General features: G+C 43.4%; 1 protein-coding gene across 2 annotated transcripts in view; it reads left to right on the top strand.

Annotated features, from left to right (window-relative positions):
- Window positions 1-244: 244 nt before the first annotated feature.
- Window positions 245-21,580, top strand: part of BACE2 (beta-secretase 2) — a 53,837-nt gene continuing 32,501 nt past the window's right edge. For both annotated transcript variants that reach the window (XR_013838580.1, XM_079974909.1), the window contains exon 1: window positions 245-565. Coding sequence is in view for 1 of the 2 variants with exons in the window: in XM_079974909.1 (XP_079831035.1) it covers window positions 260-565 (306 nt within the window). In the remaining variant the exon portion in view is untranslated. The remainder of the gene's footprint in view (window positions 566-21,580) is intronic.

Below are 21,580 nucleotides of genomic sequence, written 5' to 3' on the forward strand. Positions count from 1 at the left end.
GGAGGAGGCGCGCGGCGGCGGCGGCGGCGGCGGCGGGAGACTTTCTGAAGCGCCGCCTTGGCCAGAAGAAACTTTCCTGACGAGCCCGGGGGTTGTCGAGGTTCGTCGAGGGAGGCAGGCAGGCATGCGAGGAAGGAGCGAAGCCCACCCCGGGAGGGCGAGATGACCCCGGGGCGTCGAGGCCCCGCCGTCCCCTCGCCTCTTCGCGCTCGCAGCCAGCCGCCCGCTCTCTCCCCCTGAGTCGTCGCCGGGCGCCGGGATGGGCAGGGCGCTGGCGGCCGGGTGTCTCCTGCTCCTGGTGGCCGCGGCCGCCGGGCGAGGCCGGGCTGCCTTCCGCCTCCCGCTGCGCGTGTCTCCGCCGAGCGCCCCCGACGGCGCGCTGGTCCCGGTGCCTGTGGCGCTGAAGCCGCGGGGCGGCGCGGAGCGGGAGCAAGAGGCGGAGGGCTTGGCCTTGGCTTCCGACCCCGGCGGCGCCGTCAACTTTATGGCCATGGTGGACAACCTGCAGGGGGACTCGGGACGCGGCTACTACCTCGAGCTGCTGCTCGGCACCCCGCCCCAGAAGGTACGCGGGGACGCGGGTGCCCGGAGGGGGGCGCGCGGGCGGGTAGAAGGCGGAGGCCGCGGGGACGGGTATGTCGGGCGCCCCCCGAGAAAGGAGCAGGGATGGATTGAATGCCTGTCAAGGAGCTCGCTGCATCATCTAGGAGCGGGATTCCCTCTCCCCTCCGCTTGTCTCTGTCGGGGATTCCGATTCCCAAAGTAGCTGGCGGCGTTTGAGTCTGGATACCTTACGACGAATTGCGCAACAATACCATAGGCTGTTGTGAGGAGCTTTGGGAGCTGCAGAAGAACAGTAAAAGAGCCTCTTTGGATCAGACCAAAGCCCCCCCCCCCACCTTAGTTCAGGGATCTACTCTCCATATATTTTTGAACTGCAGCGCCCATACCTGAACATTGGCTATGCTAGCTAAGGCGGGTGGGAGTTGGAGGGTTTGAAGAATGAACTTCTTTCTGTTCCACCACCATTCCCTTATATTGGCTGACCCCGTTCTCCTGCTATGGAAGAAGAGAGGGATTTTTTTTACAGGTTATGCATAACTTCATAAAACTTCTATCAAGCGCTGCCTCTCTCTCCCCCCCCCCCATGTCCTTTTTCCTTTCCCCAACAAACAAATCTTAGATGCTTTCATCTTTGCTTGCAGGGAAAGAAAGTGCTTTGTACTCCTCAATATGTTGATTTCCTTTTCTGCCTGCAACTTTTCCTGCTCTCAGAAATTGTGCTTGAGATTTGGTTATTGGAATGGAGCACCATCCTCCAAATGCAACAGCACCATAGATTTATGAAAGGAGAACCTGTGGATGTTCATAGAATCATAGAATCATAGAGTTGGAAGAGACCACAAGGGCCATGGAGTCCAACCCCCTGCCAAGCAGGAAACACCATCAGAGCACTCCTGACATATGGTTGTCAAGCCTCTGCTTAAAGACCTCCAAAGAAGGAGACTCCACCACACTCCTTGGCAGAAAATTCCATTGTCGAACAGCTCTTACTGTCAGGAAGTTCTTCCTAATGTTTAGGTGGAATCTTCTTTCTTGTAGTTTGGAACCATTGCTCCGTGTCCGCTTCTCTGGAGCAGCAGAAAACAACCTTTCTCCCTCCTCTATGTGACATCCTTTTATATATTTGAACATGGCTATCATATCACCCCTTAACCTCCTCTTCTCCAGGCTAAACATGCCCAGCTCCCTTAGCCGTTCCTCATAAGACATCGTTTCCAGGCCTTTGACCATTTTGGTTGCCCTCCTCTGGACACGTTCCAGTTTGTCAGTGTCCTCCTTGAACTGTGGTGCCCAGAACTGGACACAGTACTCCAGGTGAGGTCTGACCAGAGCAGAATGATCTAGATGCTATACTCCTATTGATGCAGCCCAGAATTGCATTGGCTTTTTTAGCTGCCGCGTCACACTGTTGGCTCATGTCAAGTTTGTGGTCAACCAAGACTCCTAGATCCTTTTCACATGTACTGCTCTCAAGCCAGGTGTCACCCATCTTGTATTTGTGCCTCTCATTTTTTTTGCCCAAGTGCAATACTTTACATTTCTCCCTGTTAAAATTCATTTTGTTTGTTTTGGCCCAGTTCTCTAATCTGTCAAGGTCATTTTGAAGTGTGTTCCTGTCCTCTGGGGTGTTAGCCACCCCTCCCAGTTTGGTGTCATCTGCAAATTTGATCAGGATGCCCTTGAGTCCATCATCCAAGTCGTTGATAAAGATGTTGAATAAGACCGGGCCCAAGACAGAACCCTGTGGCACCCCACTAGTGACTCTTCTCCAGGATGAAGAGGAACCATTGATGAGCACCCTTTGGGTTCGGTCAGTCAGCCAGTTACAAATCCACTGAGTGGTAGCATAGTCAAGACCGCATTTTACCAGTTTCGTTACAAGAATATCATGGGGCACCTTGTCAAATGCCTTGCTGAAATCAAGGTAGGCTACATCCACTGCGTTCCCTTCATCTACCAGGCTTGTAATTCTGTCAAAAAACGAGATCAGGTTAGTCTGACATGACTTACTTTTCAGAAATCCATGCTGACTATTGGTGATCACAGCATTCCTTTCTAGGTGCTCACAGACTGTTTGCTTAATGGTCTGCTCCAGAATCTTCCCTGGTATTGATGTCAGACTGACTGGGCGGTAATTATTTGGGTCCTCTCTTTTCCCCTTTTTGAAAATAGGGACAACATTTGCCCTCCTCCAGTCTGCCGGGACTTCGCCTGTTCTCCAGGAATTCTCAAAGATGACTGCCAGTGGTTCTGAGATCACATCTGCCAGTTCTTTTAATACTCTTGGATGCAGTTCATCTGGCCCTGGAGACTTGAATACATCTAAACTAGCCAAGTATTCTTGTACTATCTCCTTAGTTATTCTGGGCTGTGTTTCCTCTGCTGAATCATTTGCTCCAAATTCTTCAGGTCGGGCATTGTTTTCTTTATCGGAGAAGACTGAGGCAAAGAAGGAATTGAGGAGTTCAGCCCTTTCTGTGTCCCCTGTTTGCATTTCACCATCATCTCCTCTGAGTGACCCCACTGTTTCTTTGTTCTTCCTTTTGCTACGAACATACTCATAAAAGCCTTTTTTGTTGCTTTTAACCTCTCTAGCAAGCCTGAGTTCATTCTGTGCGTTAGCTTTTCTGACTTTGTGTCAACACGTGCTGGCTATTTGTTTGAATTCCTCTTTGGTGGTTTCCCCCCTTTTCCATTTTTTGTACACATCCTTTTTTAATCTTAACTCAGTTAAAAGTTCTTTAGATAGCCACCCTGGCTTCTTTAGGCACCTTCCATGTTTCCGTCTCATTGGTATTGCCTGAAGTTGTGCTTTTACTATCTCCCTCTTAACAAACTCCCAGCCATCATGAACCCCCTTTCCTTTTAGTATTACTGTCCATGGGATCTCACCCAGCACTTCCCTAAGTTTTATGAAGTCGGCTTTCTTAAAGTCAAAAATTGAGTCCTAGTATGCTTGGCTGCTCCTTTCCGCTGTATAGTAAACTTCAGAAGAGCATGATCACTCACGCCTAATGATCCTTCCACTTCTACCCCACTAAACCAGGTCATCAACATTGGTTAGGACCAGATCTAAAATGGCTGTTCCTCTTGTTGCTTCTCCCACTTTCTGGACAATGAAGTTGTCTGCAAGGCCAGTGAGGAATCTGTTTGACCTTATGCTCTTGGCTGAGTTTGACATCCAACAAATATCCGGGTAATTGAAGTCCCCCATAACTACTATCTCCCTTCCTTTTGCATGCTTGGCCATCTGTTCCAGGAAGGCATCATCTATGTCCTCCATTTGGCTTGGGGATCTATAGTAAACTCCCACAATGAGGTCACTGTTATTCTTCTCTCCCTTAATTTTGACCGAAATGCTCTCACTTTGGCTTTGAGGTTCTAAATCTTGGATCTCTTCACAGGTATACACATCCCTGACATATAACACCACTCCTCCTCCTTTCTTGTCTGGTCTGTTTCTCTGAAATAGATTGTATCCCTCCATTATTACATTCCAATTGTGGGACTTATCCCACCAGGTTTCAGTGATGCCTATTATGTCATATTTAGTTTGCTGTACCAAGAGCTCAAGCTCATCTTGTTTATTTCCCATGCTTTGCGCATTAGTGTACAGACATTGAAGTCCATTAATCATTCCCCCGTGTCTCTTATTTAAGGATTTTTTCCTCCCACCACTAGGTCTGTGTGCTGTTTGCTCCATTTGGTCTATGACATTTGGATGATCATCTTCATCAATTGATAGACTCCTACCTTCAGGAGCACTGTCTCCCTCCCCCACATTAGTCAGTTTAAAGCCCTCCTGATGAGGTTTCTGAGATTTTTGGCAAAAACATTCCTCCCAACCATTGTGAGGTGCAGCCCATCACTTGCCAGAAGTCCATCTTCAAGAAACTGCAGTCCGTGATCTAAGAATCCAAACCGTTCCTGTTTATACCATTTGCGAAGCCAGCTGTTCACTTCCACTATTTTTCCCTCTCTCCCTGGGCCACGTCGTTCAACTGGGAGGACAGATGAGATGACAATTTGTGCATTTAATTGCTTCAATTTCCTGCCCAGAGCCTCGTAGTCTCTTTTGATCTTCTGGAGGCTATTGCTTGCAGTGTCATTGGTTCCCACATGAACCAAGAGGAAGGGGTATTTGTCAGTGGGTTTTATGATTCCTTGCAGTCGTTCAGTTACATCTTGGATCTTAGCCCCGGGGAGACAGCACACTTCCCGAGATATCTTGTCAGGCCCACAGATCACTGCTTCTGTTCCCCTCAGTAGGGAATCCCCTATCACCACTACACACCTCCTCTTAGGTCTGGTCAGGGTTCTTCCGTGAGCTGTCCGTTCCAAGGTCACCTGCACATTTCCTGAGGACTGACTTTGCTGCTCGTCTTCATATACCTGATCGACTGTAATGAGGGAGAGATCCTCAAATGGAGTCTGCTCTTTGTCTTCCATGCTAGGGGAGAGGACCTCAAAGCGATTGTGTATTTCTAAACAATCAGAGCGAACCCTGGGCCTCCTACTTCTTTGAGTCACGTTTCTCCATATATCTGGCTCCTGTGTTGGTGAACTAGCCTCCTTCTCAGGGGAGTCCCCTGTCTCCTCCTTGGTGGAGACGGTGTGCTCTGTTGCTTCCAAGAAGAGCTCCAGCTCTCTAATTCTTTGGAGCGTAGCTACACGTTCCTCCAGTTGCTGGACTTTGTCTTCTAAGAGGGCAATTCTTGGACTGCAATTCCCACCATCCCTGACTATTGGCCACGCTGGTTGGGGCTGATGGGAACTGGTGTCCAACAGTGTCTGGGGACCACACATTCCTTATTCTTGATATAAAGGCATTTCAATACTGTGCAAATAAATGCAGACCTTTTCCTTAGTTTTCAGGGTATCCCATTTGCCTAAGCCCTTCCATTCACCCAAAGCATGCCTTGAAAGCCATATGTATTTTCTTGTATTATAAAGGTTGCAGGGAAGTGTTAAAATATCTGGACTGTATACCTTAACTGTAGTTTGGAAGAAAAATTGAATCGAAACATCTAAATTTCTCTTGTGGAATACCATGCTTCAATTAGCATTCATAACTAACAAGTACCTGACTTTTATGAATGGCATAAAGCCAAGAAAAACCTGTATGTAGATAAGTGACAGAATAAGATTGTTCTGTAACTAAAAAGAGGACTAAGCTGACTCACCCCTGCCTCGAGGACTATTTTTAAGAGTCCCTTTTAAGATGCATATGTATAAGCAATTACACTCTGGGTTAATAACACTTTTGGAAAGCTAAGAAATTGTGGGTACCACAAAATTCCCATTTCACAGAAGAAGCAGAAGCTGATAATGCACAGAACCTAGCCCTCCCTCCAAAAACAGGCAAACAAATCAAACACAGGCCAGAAAAGCAGCCCAAACCCACAACAAAACAACCCCCCAAAGGGCAAAGAACATTCAACTAAAAGAATGAAATGGTAAAGATTGTCTTGATTGGTGCCAAGAAGGGTGCCTCAGGGTTCTGTGTTGTCCATGTTGTCTATACTGTGTTGTTAGTATGTTGAGGACCCCACTTGGTATGTTTTACACTTTATTTTTCCTTCAATATACTTTGTATCCCTCCATGCATGAGTGTCTGCTTTGAGAGTTGGCTTCTTGGTTTGAAAGCACTCTTGAGTATTTCAGAATAAGCCCAGCAGAAGAACTGAGTGTTCCTTTGTGTAATTTTACCCAAGTGCTACTCAGAGTAGACACATTAAAATTAGTGAGCCTAAGTCGGTCATGTCCTTTAACTTCAACGCTGAGCCAGTAGGACTTGAGTTGAATGCCATGCTGTGTTGTGAAAGGAGACTTGGCTGTTAATGTAATAAAACTGTATCGTATGCTGTTGCCTAAATGTTGATCAAAAGTATCTTTCTGTAGCTCATTACTGTGGCCAGACTGCTTGTTATATTATGTTCTCTTAGTTACCTCCATTGGGGGGGAAAGCTAGAGTTTTACGACTTGGACTCTTGAAGTATGAGGAGGGCCTCCCCTGTTGACAGTGTGTGTCTGTCCCTGACATTCTTTCTCTCTCCTCCCCACCCCCTAAGCATTTTACACATCTTAATCCTGTCTGTAGGCAGAATATGGCCAACTCATATCCCTTGCGGGTAGGTTTTTTTGAGGCCCATTTCAGTGAGTAGAACTCTGCACGGATTTGAAGGCTGCTAACAAAATCCTTGTGCCTTGAGTCTAGGCCAATGGGGCAAAATCCTCACTTTACATGATGGTGGTAACAATATTACTGACATAATATATGGGCACTGCCATATAAACACTGAGTATTGTTGCATTTTGCAGGGCATTCTTCCATGCAGTGCTTTCCTTGCCACCTTATTTCCATTTATTGACCTAGACTCATTCTGAACACAAGGGGCACAAAGCATTTCTCCTATATTGGCAAGGGCAGTTAAACCTTTCTTTCTTGACTTTGAGAAGCTTGCCATGCCTAGAGTCCAGGAATCCTTGGTGTAGGACTCATGGAGTAAGATATCTGTGGCATCTGCTTTATGCAAAATGTCTCTTAACATCTTTACCCCTTTCCCCAAACCCCACAAACCTGTGTGATACATCAATGTAATATACTAGGTTCAGTGCATGTTCTGCTTTGTCAGTGTATAAGCACTGAGAAGCAACAAAATGCTGCAGTGTAAAGTTCAGGATGCCAGCCAGCCAGCCATGCCCTGTTTCAGGATATTCTGTTCCATTTCAGCACTCCCTCTTTCCCATCCTGCCCCAATAGTCGGCATTCTATAACCACTGAGCTGTTTTGTGGTTTCCCCCCTTAGGGTTTTTCCTATATGATTTTTGTTTGCATGTGTTTGTGCCCAAGCCTGCTGATTTTACCTCCCCATTGTGTGTGGATACTGCATAATCCTTATGTAATTCAAGGATCCATATTTGGAGAATGTGCTCACTATTTACTATATAGGATTAATATATAATGTGGAAGCATCAGTCGAAGCAGATTCTCAAAGTAGCTGTTGGAACACGATGCCATTTTAAAATGGTTTCCCTGATCACTGAAGCATTGTTTTGTTGCAAGCATCTATATGCCAAAGGGTTAATGGTGTGAAAGGTGGTGAGACTTGGAAATGGTTGTGTGGCCACAGTCAGAAGAAACCTGGTTTGCTGCCTACCTATGAAAACAGATCAGAAATAGTAAGGAACTGACAGATTTGAGCCGAAATGTGTGTTTGACAACAACAGTTAAGTTATAATTCATCCAAATATGAGTATGGGCTTGTGAGAATCTTGCCCAGACAGGAAGGACTCCTCTGAGCATGCCATATGTTGCTTTTCTCTGTGCCTTCTGGTGCCACTCATATCACTGTATGAGGAACTGACATGACTGCAAGGGGGGGGGGAGAGGCATACACAGTTTGAACATGAACAAACATTGTGCCTTCAGCACTTAAAATGCCACAATTGCAGGAAATTTGGCAGAATTGTCAGATTCCTTGGGGAACACCACCATGGTTTCCCACCAACAAAACCTGATGGATCTCAGCCTAATCCATTGCCCTATTAAGGGTGGAAAAAGATCTCCTAATATTTTAAAATAGCCTCAGGAGCCCTTATATTGGGTTGGGGCAGCAGCATTAATGGGTGAGGTTTTTAACCTTTTCTGTGTGCCATTTTCCTGGTCAAATTGACCCCTCCTAAAACAGCTATTGCTCCCAGTAGCAGGAAAGTGCACATATGATACCACTACCTATAGTCTCCATCCTTTTGGTGCTAATAGCAGCTGGAGGGGGTGTAACTGGGGAAGGGTTAAATCACCCCTTACAGTGTGCTGCTCTGATAAAGCCTAACTACCCATTTCTCTCCCCCCCCTGCTGCCCCCCGGCTTTAATGGGAAGAAATTTGGGGAACCAATAACAGATTCATTGTGCCACATCAAAAATAACATGGGGGTGGTGTTTGACGTCGCAGTTTAGGCTTCAACTTTAAACTGCTGTTTGGAAATGCCTAAGTCCCATATTCCTCAGCTCTCTGATATTCTAGTTTTCATGTCTATACCAGAAAGTAAATTTTTTGCTTGTTCTCTGATATTTTTTCTTTCAAAGAGCCTGGGGAGTTCTAGGAAGATTGTAAGTATTGTTTCTTAGAGCTCTTTTGTACTTTCTTTCTTTTTCTTTTTTACAGAATTACAGTTGCTAGAGAACTATTTATTTAGTTGTGTACACACACACACACCCTGCCCTATACCAGAGGTCTCAGGGCGGTTCACAGAATAAAATCAAAATATAACTCCACAAAATGCATAATCAAAATTTAAAAAACCCAATAACACCTCCCCCCCCCCAAAAAAACCCACCACATTTTAAAAGGGCATAGGATGTCAATCAAATCAACCAAAGTTAAAAAGGAACGCTTTTGCCTGGCGCCTAAAGGTGTACATTCTTTGAGCTGGTTTCAATTTCCATGCCTTTTTCATTCAGATCTAGCTGTTCTACCCAAGTATTCAAGGTTGGGGGAAATGCTGCAACCAAATTCAGGCCTGAGAACTGTAACTTAATTCCATCCTGTGGTGAACTAACTTACACTTCCTTGTGTGAAGTCATATTTCTTTTTGCAAATACGTTGCTGCCGTATCAGGGTGTGTGCTGATACTGTGTAAATGTAGGACTAACAAAAAAAAAAAACAGTTTAGAAAGGGAACAAAGTTCACTTTCCACATTACTGCTTTCATTTCCTGCACATTTGGCTATTCTGGCAAAAGGCAGGCAAAGAAGAAAATAAGCGAGAACGTGTATTAACTCTTGCTTTACTGTTATGAATGCTGAGATCAATGCATTATTTTTAAATTATTCCGTGTTTATGGGTCCAGGCAATATTCTTAGAAAAAAAGCACAGAAGAATGGCATGAAACTGAAATATATTACAGTATATATGAAGAGTGCTGTTGCATCAGACCAAAGGCCTGTTTAGTCCTGCAGTTGTTTTCAGCAGTGGCCAACCAGAGATGCCTCTGGGAATCTCACAAGCAGAGCATGCTGTGGTTCTCCACAACCTGGAATATAGAGGCTTGCAGTCTCTGATCCTGGAGGTATCAGGATTGTCCTTTATGCATTTGTTGTAACTTCCCTTAACACTGCCAAGTACTTGTTGTACAATGATATCTTGGGTTAAGAACTTAATTTGTTCTGGAGGTCTGTTCTTAACCTGAAACTGTTCTTAACCTGAAGCACCACTTTAGCTAATGGGGCCTCCCGCTGCTGCCGCGCGATTTCTGTTCTCATTCTGAAGCAAAGTTCTTAATCTGAGGTACTATTTCTGGGTTAGCGGAGTCTGCAACCTGAAGCGTCTGTAACCCGAGGTACCACTGTATATGGCTTTCACTTCTTTTTCCCTAGAGGACATTCATAAGACATATAATTTATTTAGTGCTTCCTAAGTGTTCAAACCGGGGACGCGGGTGACGCTGTGGGTAAAACCTCAGCGCCTAGGGCTTGCCGATCGCATGGTCGGCGGTTCGAATCCCGTGGCAGGGTGAGCTCCCGTCTTTCGGTCCCAGCTCCTGCCCACCTAGCAGTTCGAAAGCACCCCTAAGTGCAAGTAGATAAATAGGTACCGCTTTATAGCGGGAAGGTAAATGGCGTTTCCGTGTGCTGCGCTGGTGCCGGCTCACCAGAGCAGCTTCGTCACGCTGGCCACGTGACCCGGAAGTGTCTCCGGACAGCGCTGGCCCCCAGCCTCTTAAGTGAGATGGGTGCACAACCCTAAAGTCGGACACGACTGGCACGTATGGGCAGGGGTACCTTTACATTTAAGTGTTCGAAATGTTTCACATTGTTTCAGTAATCCTTACAACAACACTGTAAAATAGATCGGCACCAATATGCTCATAATGCAGATGTGAAGCTGAGGCTGAAAGGCAGGACTTGAATAAAGCTTCCTAGATACACACTTGACTGGGGATAATCTCCAATGTGGTTAACTTCTGAGTAGCTATTTGGACTATAACCTATAAAATAAAGCTCTGATGTTTACTTGCATATCTCTAAAAATACTGTTTTTGCTGACTGGTAAGAATCGGGGCAACTTGCCTCCTTTCTCAAATGCACCCACCTTTCTTGGTGGGTTAAATACTTAATCATCATTCCACATAAAGGGAAGTTTTATCAAAAATGTAACTTGATGTTAAACACAATCCGAACTTCAAATATCAATCCTTTAAAGCAGTGAGTTTTCTCTGCAAGTGCACATGAGTTCATTGCTGAGAAAAGTTTTCAACAGTATCATGGGATCTCATGTGATTAAGGGATGCATTATTGGGCAGGATGACTAGTCAGATGATAAGGCTAAACTGTGTAATCCCGAATGTCCTCCAGGATTCTGAAGCCTGTTGGAATAAATGGGAGTTTGTATTGAAGAAGCCTTTTGTGGAATGGAGCTTTTTATTTTTTCTTGAAAGCCTTTTATTTTACAAAGAACTGTAATAGTCCCTTGCAATATGCAGTTCCTAACTGTAGGATGGTACCTATATAAACTGCAGGGGGGGTGACCAGGGGGAGGATAAAGAAGCTCAACTTGTCTGTTGTTTAGTCGTGTCCTACTCTTCGTGACCCCATAGACCAGAGCACGCCAGGCACTCTTGTCTTCCACTGCCTCCCGCAGTTTGGTCAAACTCATGTTGGTAGCTTCGAGAACACTGTCCAACCATCTCGTCCTCTGTCATCCCCTTCTCCTTGTGCCCTCAATCTTCCCCAACATCAGGGTCTTTTCCAGGGAGTCTTCTCTTCTCATGAGGTGGCCAAAGTATTGGAGCTTCAGGATCTGTCCTTTCAGTGAGCACTCAGGGCTGATTTTCTTCAGAATGGATAGGTTTGTTCTTCTTGTGGTCCATAGGACTCTCAAGAGTTTGGTTTTTTTACCCTTAATGTACATTCCTTACTAATTATTGTTACAGCACCATAGTCCTCCAGTATTGGCAACAAAATATTTGCATTCATGGGAAATAGGATTAACTTTGCTTAGCAGTGGTGGTACTGAATTGATGCTTAAAGGTAAAGGGACCCCTGACCGTTAGGTCCAGTTGGGGATGACTCTGGGGTTGTGGCGTTCATCTCGCTTTATTGGCCAAGGGAGCTGGCGTACAGCTTCCGGGTCATATGGCCAGCATGACTAAGCCCTTTCTGGCAAACCAGAGCAGTGCACAGAAACGCTGTTTACCTTCCTGCCGGAGTGGTACCTATTTATCTACTTGCATTTTGACATGCTTTCGAACTGCTAGGTTGGCAGGAGCAGGGACAGAATAACAGGAGCTCACCCCATCGCGGGGATTCGAACCACTGACCTTCTGATTGGTAAGCCCTAGGCTCTGTGGTTTAGACCACAGCGCCACCCACATCCCTTGAATTGATGCTTAGGGCTACTGTTATTTCAGTCTGCAATCCGTGCACCTTTTGTGCAAGCTGCCTCCATGTGATTTCCCCCCAAATCCTTTCTTCCAGAGCAGTACCCTGCCCCAATTTTCAGACTTTATTTAAGGGAGATGCTTTGTGGGTAGAGCGGGCAGGGAATTCTCCTTCCTTTTGCTCCATAGTTTAGTATTCTGAAGCCATGCGCTGAATCTTATGGTATGTTAAAAGATCGAGGTGGTGATCTACTTTGAATGCTTCCAAATAGTTAGAGAATCCGCCCAGCAGTCATCATGTCTATAACATTCTTCCCACATCAATCTTCATGCATCCAGAGCACAAATGTTGGCATGAAGTAATAGCAGATTTTGTTCTTTCTTCCATTCCAGGAACTTTCACGAGTGTAAACTTGAACACTGGCTTTGGCTCTTTAATGTTGGAAAATAAAATAGAAAGAACTGGTCCATGTGTTCCCAACACACCCTTTTTTTCTTATCCTCCATCAACCTCTACCCCGCTGAACTCACTCACAAATTCTACCTATAGTACTAAGATATTCCCACATGTTAGCCTTTTCTTTTTTCTTTTTTTTAAAAGATGAAATTTCAATTATTCACTAAGTTACTGTCAAACAAAATAAGAGTGAAATAATCAAAAGATCCTTGTATTAAAATGGCTTTGTCAAGATGATGGTTTAAAAATAATGGGTTATCTTTGTGATTTCAAACATTTGGTTTCCCTTGGGATGAGGGGTGACATTTAAATTCAGTAAAGAAAGATCAGCATTTCAAAGAATTATATCTTGGCCTTTTGTTTGTTCACAAAGACTTTGACAAGTGAAATCGCTTGTTGGCGATACACAGCAAAATTATATAGCAGCAGCAGAAACTAAAAAAGCGCTATATATAAAACAAGTATTGAATATTGCCAAAAGGGGGTGTGCTTTTAGAATTACATTGAGCATAGACTTCTTACATCGCATATAAAGTGCATCAAATATAATGTGTAGTTTTGAATTTATGATGTTTTGGTTTCATTAGTATACTTTATTCTACTGTCGTATTGAATCAGTGCTATAGTTAGTTGTAGTAGTTCAGGGATGGAATAAATATTAGCTTTGGCCATAGTGGTGTGTCTGTATTTGCCAAGTGATTACAAACATGGCATGATGCAAGCATCCTTTTATGCAAAACTTTTCACCTGGTTGTATTTAACTTACATTTGACACATACTCATTGTTTACTAATGTGGATTGGTTACGCTTTGATACTGTTTTCCTGCCCCTTTTTTATAAGGTTTAGAGAGTTAGCAGGTTACAAGAGTGCATTTTCAGCTCTTTGAACGATCATTTACTGGCGAAAATCTTGTTCTGATTTGTGGTAGGCTACTGTTCATCATTCTGACATAATAGAAGGAATAGAAGTTTGACTCTTTAACACCATCTGTAAAGAGTCTGTTGTACTTCAGATTCTGATGTGCCAAACACATGCAAAGGACTACCTGTTCTACAAGGTAACTTGAATCCATCAGGATCTACTGTGCTTGAAAGGCCAACTTTTTAACAGTCTGTAATACTCCTGGAGTCTGTTGGGTGGCCTTGGCACAGAAGGAAGTGGATTGAAAGTGGCTTGATTCATAGCATGGATTTCATTCATCTTGAAAGAAGCTGAGATTTTCACTAATGTGTGTATCTAATATATGCATTTTTGTGTGTGGTGCTTGGCTGGTGAACTGCATTGCACAACACAGAAAAGTGTGAATGTCAAAGGATGGCTATGTTTTGGTTCACGTAAATTGTTTAGGAATGTATGAATTTGGTAGGTTCCTCTTTAAATGAGAACTGAATGAAATCCCGCCCCCTTCCTACTTGTCATCTGTGGTGGTGAAGTGTAAAGTTTTGTTTCAGATCCCATTTATGTTTTTCTTCTTTAAATAAAATATTTACATTGCAAATATAACAGGAAAAGCATCTACTTGCATTATTATTAGCTGTCCATATGTCAAAGTTGGTAACCACAGGGGCGTGTTAATTATAAGATAGATATTCAGGTGTGGAAAGGGCAATAAGGTGAGTAATGGATGGTGGATATTTGTGTAACCTAACATTGTACAAGTGTAACTGGTACAGTCTGCCCCCACCCCCACCATGGATTACTCTGTGCCTGTTTTATCAAATTTTGCTTGCAGTTTCAGCACTGTTTTGAACAATTTGTGTGATATTAAATAAACATTCTGCATGCATGACTCCACGTTCCTAGTCATTAGTTAATGTGTGCTTTAAAAAGCAGCAGTTGGTCAGTTCAGACCCAGGAGGATTTCCAGTTCTTGACCCTTTAATGTTGACACTTAAAAAGCTGTATCAGGTTTCCTGTCTTTTAGCACGTTGTTGATACATGTAGCTTTTTCAATAAATATTTGGGGTGTGTCTTTGTAAAATGTTCCAAATACAAGTTGGGTTGCCTCTCATGGGATCCCTTTCTTCTGGTTTGTTTTTGTCAAACGAAAAACAAAAAAACTGCCGTTAGATTAATTAGCAGTTTCTGCTAATGAATAGAAGCAGGAAATTGGTTTCGAAAGTCTACTTTTATGAATCCATCATGGGTATTTCACGCTATTGGATTTGCTTTCCAGAGCCACAGTGGAGCAGTAGGCACTGAAGAAACATATGAATATGATTCGCAATTAAATCTCCCAACCAAGTCTCCATAATTTATGCTCACTTTGGTGAAAATGCCACAACCCTCTAGTGAACGTGGATCATCCCAGACGGTAACTCTTGAATTGGAGATGAGGCAGGGATCATGCCTGAAGTTGTGTGGCAATCCCCACCACCTCCCCAGTTCCAGCTGGGGACTGGTTTGGCCACTGCATTGCCAACCATGCTATATACCAGGGGTCAACAAGGCTTACCGGGCATGGGTCGGATCACTCCCACAGAGATTCTCTGTGGGCAGGACCGGCACAGCATGATGCTGGAAATTGCATCTGCGCATGACCGCGGTGCCGAAAATCACTTCTGTGCATGCCCAGATGCTGGAAATCATGCCTGGCAAACACGATTTCTGGCATCTGGGCATGCGCAGAAGCGATTTCCAGAGCAACAGAAGAGAGTCCCCGCGCCGTGCTGCACCGGTTTAGCACAGCGCATGGGGACTCGCCAAGCGGGCGGCTTGTGGACTGGTTAAACGGCCTCCATAGGCTGCTTCTGGCCCATGGGCTTTAGGTTGCCAATCCCAGCTATATACACTGCCTCAACAGCATGGAACCAAACTTATAAGCTCCTGTCACCCTCTCCAGTTCAGAGCTGGAGAAAGGAGCCAAGGCACTGTTTTGAATTTCCATGGAGACACACAGCACAAGGTTAGGGACAAAGAAAAGGGCAGGGTTCTGGTGATTGTGGGTTGTTTTTTTACTACCAAGACCCGCTGTGGACCTCTGTTCCCAGTATTCTCCCTTTTACTTAAAAGCAGCTGATCCACATTAGATCAGATCAGTAGCACTAGGAGAGGGTGGGGGTCGTGGCCTTCTGCCCTAATGGTTCATTGTTCTAAATCCCCCCACCCTGTGCCATTAACCCTGTAGCAGAAAACAATATAGGCACACTTCTGAAGGACTAATAGCTTTGGGGTTGCAATTTAGAGGTGGGAAGTAGCATGAGGTGATTGAACACCCTCTTCCAGCCTTGCAGCTCTGATTAGTTTCACAGTGGCCCTTAGCTGCTTTTTGGTTAAAGTGAACTCATCAGGAGATTCAGTCACAGATTGCCTGCATCTTATTGGTTAGACCTTGGGACTCCAGTCCTAAACTGACTTTCCTGGAAATAAGTCCATTGGAAACCAGTGATGATCACTTAGAGGTAAACATTGTTAGATAAATGTCAGTCCAATTAGGAAATAACCTATTATTAACTCCTGTCTCTTTCAAAATCAGATGAGTAATGCAGTTTGTTAAATGCAGCTCTTAAAAGTAGTGTAAGTATTCCTTGCAAGTAAATGTGGGTAGAAATTTCAGAGCACAAGAAATCATTGTGAGATGAGCCAGCCTTACTCCACAGTCAGACTCTCATCTGGTCCTTTAAGTGGAAAAACAATCATGTTGTTATGTTCCTTCAATGCCTACTGATCCATTGCGGCTCTGAGAAGAACCTCTAATGGATTGAAGTGCCCATGATGGTTTCGTAAAGGTTAACTGAACAAATTCTTGTACTTGGAAATATCTCTGGGTGCATTAGAGGGAGAGGGAAGCAGCTAGCAGGTAAAGCCATAATGTGCCCAATCAAGACAGCATTAGTAGAGATTTCTTGGTACCTGGATTTTGCTTTTGCTTCTTCTCGAATCAGGGTGCATAAATGTGTTTTGCTGCTTAATGGGATATCTGAAGTGCAGTGAAACAACTTTGCAGATAAAGCTGAGGCTGGGACTATGTCCCATTTCAGTTGATGGGACTTGCTTCTGAGAGAACATGTCTAGGCTCGCACTCTAAAATTCTTTAAAATAAAGCACAGGGCAGTCTACCAGAAATGTTTTGACTTTCTGCCACCCACTCCCATGTAGCTGGCAGGAAAGGTGCAAGTTAATTTACTACCTGCCATTTTGAGTACAGAAAGACAATGTGTTCAGAATAAAAGTCACCAGAACGAACAGGTGTAGAGCAGCATGGTAAGCTCCAGTAGCTGCTGGTACATTTTAAGGGACAGTAGAAGGTGCTGGTGAATTACCTGTTCCACCTGTGTGCAGTACACCCCAGGATACACATTTCTCCCCTGAAATACTCCGCTTATTGAAATGTGATGGATACATTCCTGATACGGATTCCCTTTATGAGTGGAAATGACCAGTTTAAGAATAGTGGCTTGATTGTGGCCTGCTTTGTTTAAAGAAGCCTGCTGGAGCCTGAGAGCCAGAATGCACCAGGAATTCCATTGTGCTGATAGATTTATTTATTTATTAATAAATTAACCTGGGGGGGGGATCTAATTTGACTGGGAAGCAATATAGGATGCGGCACCTTTCCCCATGCTATTTTACTGATACATATCCCCAAACATAGAGCAAACAACAAATCCGGCGACGTTTCAGTCAGGACAGTGATGTGGGAGTAAAGAGTTAAATGTGCCTAACCCCCACACCACTTCTCTGCTCAAGTTAGCAGCCCTGCCTCAGTGGCTGCATTTAAAAGAAGAAAATGGACTTTGGCTCTGACATTGCTCTGAATATTTTTTTAAGAATTCATTTTTATGTAATCAGTCTACTCAGATCTTGATATCTTTTACTGAGGGCCTTCTTCCCACCACCATCAGAGATAAAGGGGTGACCAGAGAAAGAGCTTTTGCAAAAATTACAACTGCACCATGCAGATAGCATAATAATTGGACCAAGTTTAATTATTTTATTTTGTGGGCTTCCTTGTAAAGGGTTGGTGGAATATTAATCATACCAACAAATACTCTCCTTGTGTGCAATTTTTCATTTAGCCCACATTGGACTTTCAAGAACAGGTTCTTCCCACACTTTAGTTAACTTGAAAGAAACTGGAAGATCAAAAGCTATATTCTGATTTCATTAAAACGAGGCTGCCAGTGCTGCTTATACTCTGATCTCACATAATAAACAAAATTATGCTCACTAATTCTGTGTTTCCCCGAAAGCCAATATGATTACTATGAAGTGAAAGACTCGCATCTATGAACTCTATGCCAGTAATAACATGCAGTAACTTTGGGGAAACGAGACACATTATAGCAGTTAGAGTGCTTTAGCAGTCCTCTGTTATGGTTGCAAGCAGTTCTTCCAGATGGGTTGATAATGTAATTAGAGAATGTTGTGTTAAATGAGCCAGTGTTTTTAAATTGGCTGCTAATTTTCCCACCTATTAACCAGCTTTTTTTCCCTTTGCAGAAATCACTGCATTAGAATGACTTCTGGTGGCTGCTCATTAACTACAGAATCTTAAGAACCCTCTGCTCTATCACCAGAAAATAAGCATTCAGGAAGACATACTGTGTGTCAGTCTGGCTGACATTACCTTATGTTAGAGAGACAAAAGTACCTTTTACTGCTTAGTTAATTTATGGAATTCTTCGCCAGAAAATGGGTGATGACCACTGGCTTAGATCTTTAGAAGGAGGTTGAGGAAGAAAGGCCTAAACGACAGCTATTACTCATATGACATCCATTGGCTAAGACCTCTTGTGTTGAGGTCTGCTGTATGCAATAGCCTACAGCTTATTATGGAATGAGCTTTCATAAGCCAAGGTCTTATCAGATGCATGAAGTGTTATCCTGACACACAAGGTTTGGACAGAGAAGGGATTGTAAAAAGTTGGAATGGAAAATGGAATGATGTTTCTAGAACTTGGGTAAGACTGCAGCCCTAACACCATGTACTTGGGAGCATATCTCATTGAATTCAGTAGGATTTATATCTGAGTAGACATGGTTAGGATTTCAGCCTTGAGTCATCTTGGGTTGATGACATCTTGGGTTGACTAAGGGTGCAGTAGTGATTAGATGTACCAGGAACTCCTGGGAACGTAAGCAGAAACAGTATGATTCATTACCTTCTACCTTAAACAAAAATTAACGCTTTCATATTGTAGATTGAACATTTACCATACAATCATAGAACTGTAGAGTTGAAAGGGACCTCAAGGGTCATCTAGTGCAACTCCCTGCAATACAGGATGACTAACCTGTTTTCTGGAATTCTTGGTGCACCAGTAAAGAATTTTTGATTGCCCTAACTTTCAGTGCAATCCCATGTATGTTTACTCAAAATTAATCCTACTATGCTTAGTGAGACCTAACTTACAGGTAAGTGAGCAACTTTTGGATGAAACCATTTAATTGTAGGACTTCAAGTAGAGGCAGGACTGGATTTCCAGCTTGGGGTTTCCTGTATCACATGGGGGGGGGGATTTGATGGGATTGCCTACAAGGCCACCTCCAGCTCTTTGTTTCTAGGACAATGGCCTTGGGCTGTGCAAACATTACTATTTGCTCTGTTTCCAGTGGTGTATGAAGTTGTGTGGACATTAGACAGAGCTGCCCTATAGTTTCTTCAGAAATACAGTCATACCTCATGTTACGTTTGCTTCATGTTACGTTTTTTTCAGGTTACATCCCATGGCGAGCCAGAAGTACTGGAAAGGGTTACTTCCGGGTTTTACTGCTCGCACATGCGCAGTAGCGCTAAATCATGCTTCACGCATCTGCGCAGATACGGCGCTTCAGGTTGCGGGCTTTTCATGTTGCGAATGGGCCTCCGGAACGGATCCCGTTCACAACCAGTGGTACCACTGTACTGCTGTTTAATGTGCTTCCTCTCAAACCAACTCTCATTCCAAAAGGAAAAACTTAGCCACATTCACTTAATAAACTGTCATCTGGCATGTGGAGACAACACATGAATAGAAATGTGTTGGGGAGAGGCACAATTGTGGGGGGCATCAAAAGGGTCGTGTGTATCAGGTGAGGACATCCCTGCCCTGTCTCTGGTGTGTACAACATTGTGGAAATGTGACTTGAAATACAGTGAGGGAATCAACTTTGCTGCATTTTTTTTTTATATATATAAGTATTTATTGAGATTTTTTAGATACAAAATGCAAAAATAGTAAACAATATAGCATGGATCATAACACATTTTTCAGAGCTTCTTTGGACTCCCTCACATCTCCCACTCCCACTTACATCATTATAAATTTTTTCCAGCAATTTATCATCTTATTTATATTCTTGAATCTTGTTCCGTTAAATTAATCTAATCTCCAAAAATTTTATGTTTCCCTCAATCTCACTTATCATCAAGTTCAAATCTAATTCAATGGTAGGCAATTATTTATGATCTAGCATCCTTCTTAGCATTCAACCAAATTACAATACTTTTGTAAATAAATCTTGAATTTCTTCCAGTCTTCTTCAACCCTCTCTTCTCCCAGGTCTCGAATTCTGCCAGTCATCTCGGCCAGTTGCATATAGTCCATCAGCTGCATCTGCCACTCTTCCAGTGTGGGTAGATCTTGAGTTTTCCAGCTCTTAGCGATGAGTATCCTTGCTGCCGTTGTTGCATACATAAAAAATGTTCGGTCCTTCTTTAACACCTTCTGGCCGACAATGCCCAGAAGGAAGGCCTCTGGTTTCTTAGTGAAGGTATACTTAAATACCTTTTTCAACTCATTATATATCATTTCCCAGAAGACCTTCACTCTAGGACAGGTCCACCAGAGGTGAAAGAATGTTCCTTCGTGTTCTTTACATTTCCAACATTTATTATCAGACAAATGGTATATTTTGGCAAGTTTAACTGGGGTCATGTACCATCTATATATCATTTTCATTACATTTTCCTTCAAAGCATTACATGCAGTGAAGTTCAGCCCAGTGGTCCACAACCTTTCCCAGTCCTCAAACATAATATTATGCCCAGTATCCTGAGCCCACTTTATCATAACCGATTTAACCATTTCGTCTTGTGTATTCCATTTCAGCAGCAAGTTATACATTCTTGATAATACCTTAGTTTTTGGTTCTAACAATTCTGTTTCCAACTTCGATTTCTCCACCTGGAACCCTACCTTTTTGTCATTTTTAAAAACTTCTTTAATCTGAGCGTAATGTAACCAGTCTCGCACTTTATCTTTCATTTTCTCCAAACTCTGCAATTTCCAATTGTCTCCGTCTTTTTCTAATATTTCCCAATATTTTGGCCATTTGGCCTCCATATTGAGTCTCTTTCGGGCCTTAGCTTCCAGAGGTGAAAGCCACCTCGGAGTTTTGTTTTCCAGTAAGTCTTTGTATTTTGTCCAGACATTAAAAACTGCTTTCCTGACAATATGGTTCTTAAAGACCTTATTGATCTTAACCTTATCATACCATAGATATGCATGCCAACGAAAAGCATTGTTAAACCCTTCCAAATCCAATACGTCAGTGTCTTCGAGAAGTAGCCAGTCTTTTAGCCAGCAGAAGGCTGCGGCTTCATAGTACAACTTTAGGTCCGGCAGGGCAAAGCCCCCTCTTTCTTTCGCATCAGTTAGTATCTTAAACTTAATTCTGGGCTTTTTGCCCTGCCAGACAAATTTAGATATATCTCTCTGCCACTTCCGGAAGCACTCTGTTTTGTCCACAATCTGCAATGTTTGAAACAAAAACAACATTCTTGGCAATACATTCATCTTAACAGCAGCAATTTGGCCTAACAAAGAAAGCTTCAATTTTGTCCAACTATCCAAGTCTCTCTTAATTTCAAACCAACATTTTTCATAGTTATCCTTAAATAGACTCAGATTTTTTGCTGTTATGTTTACCCCTAGGTACTTTACTTTTTTAACCACAGTTAGTTCTGTTTCTCTCTGAAACTGTTCCGACTCTACATCTGTCAGATTTTTCCCCAACACCTTAGTTTTCTGTTTATTTAGTTTAAATCCCGCCACCCGACCAAAATCTTGGATCAGTTGTAATACTCTTTTTGTACTAGATTCTGGCTCCTGCAGGGTCAAAACTAGGTCATCTGCAAAAGCTTTAAGTTTATATTGCTTCACTCCGACCTGAATCCCATCCACCAACCGGTCCCCTCTAATCATATTCAAGAGCACCTCCAGAACTGATATAAATAACAAAGGGGAAATC

This window comes from Podarcis cretensis, assembly GCF_951804945.1.
Source record: "Podarcis cretensis genome assembly, chromosome: 4".
NCBI classification, from domain to species: Eukaryota; Metazoa; Chordata; class Lepidosauria; order Squamata; family Lacertidae; genus Podarcis; species Podarcis cretensis.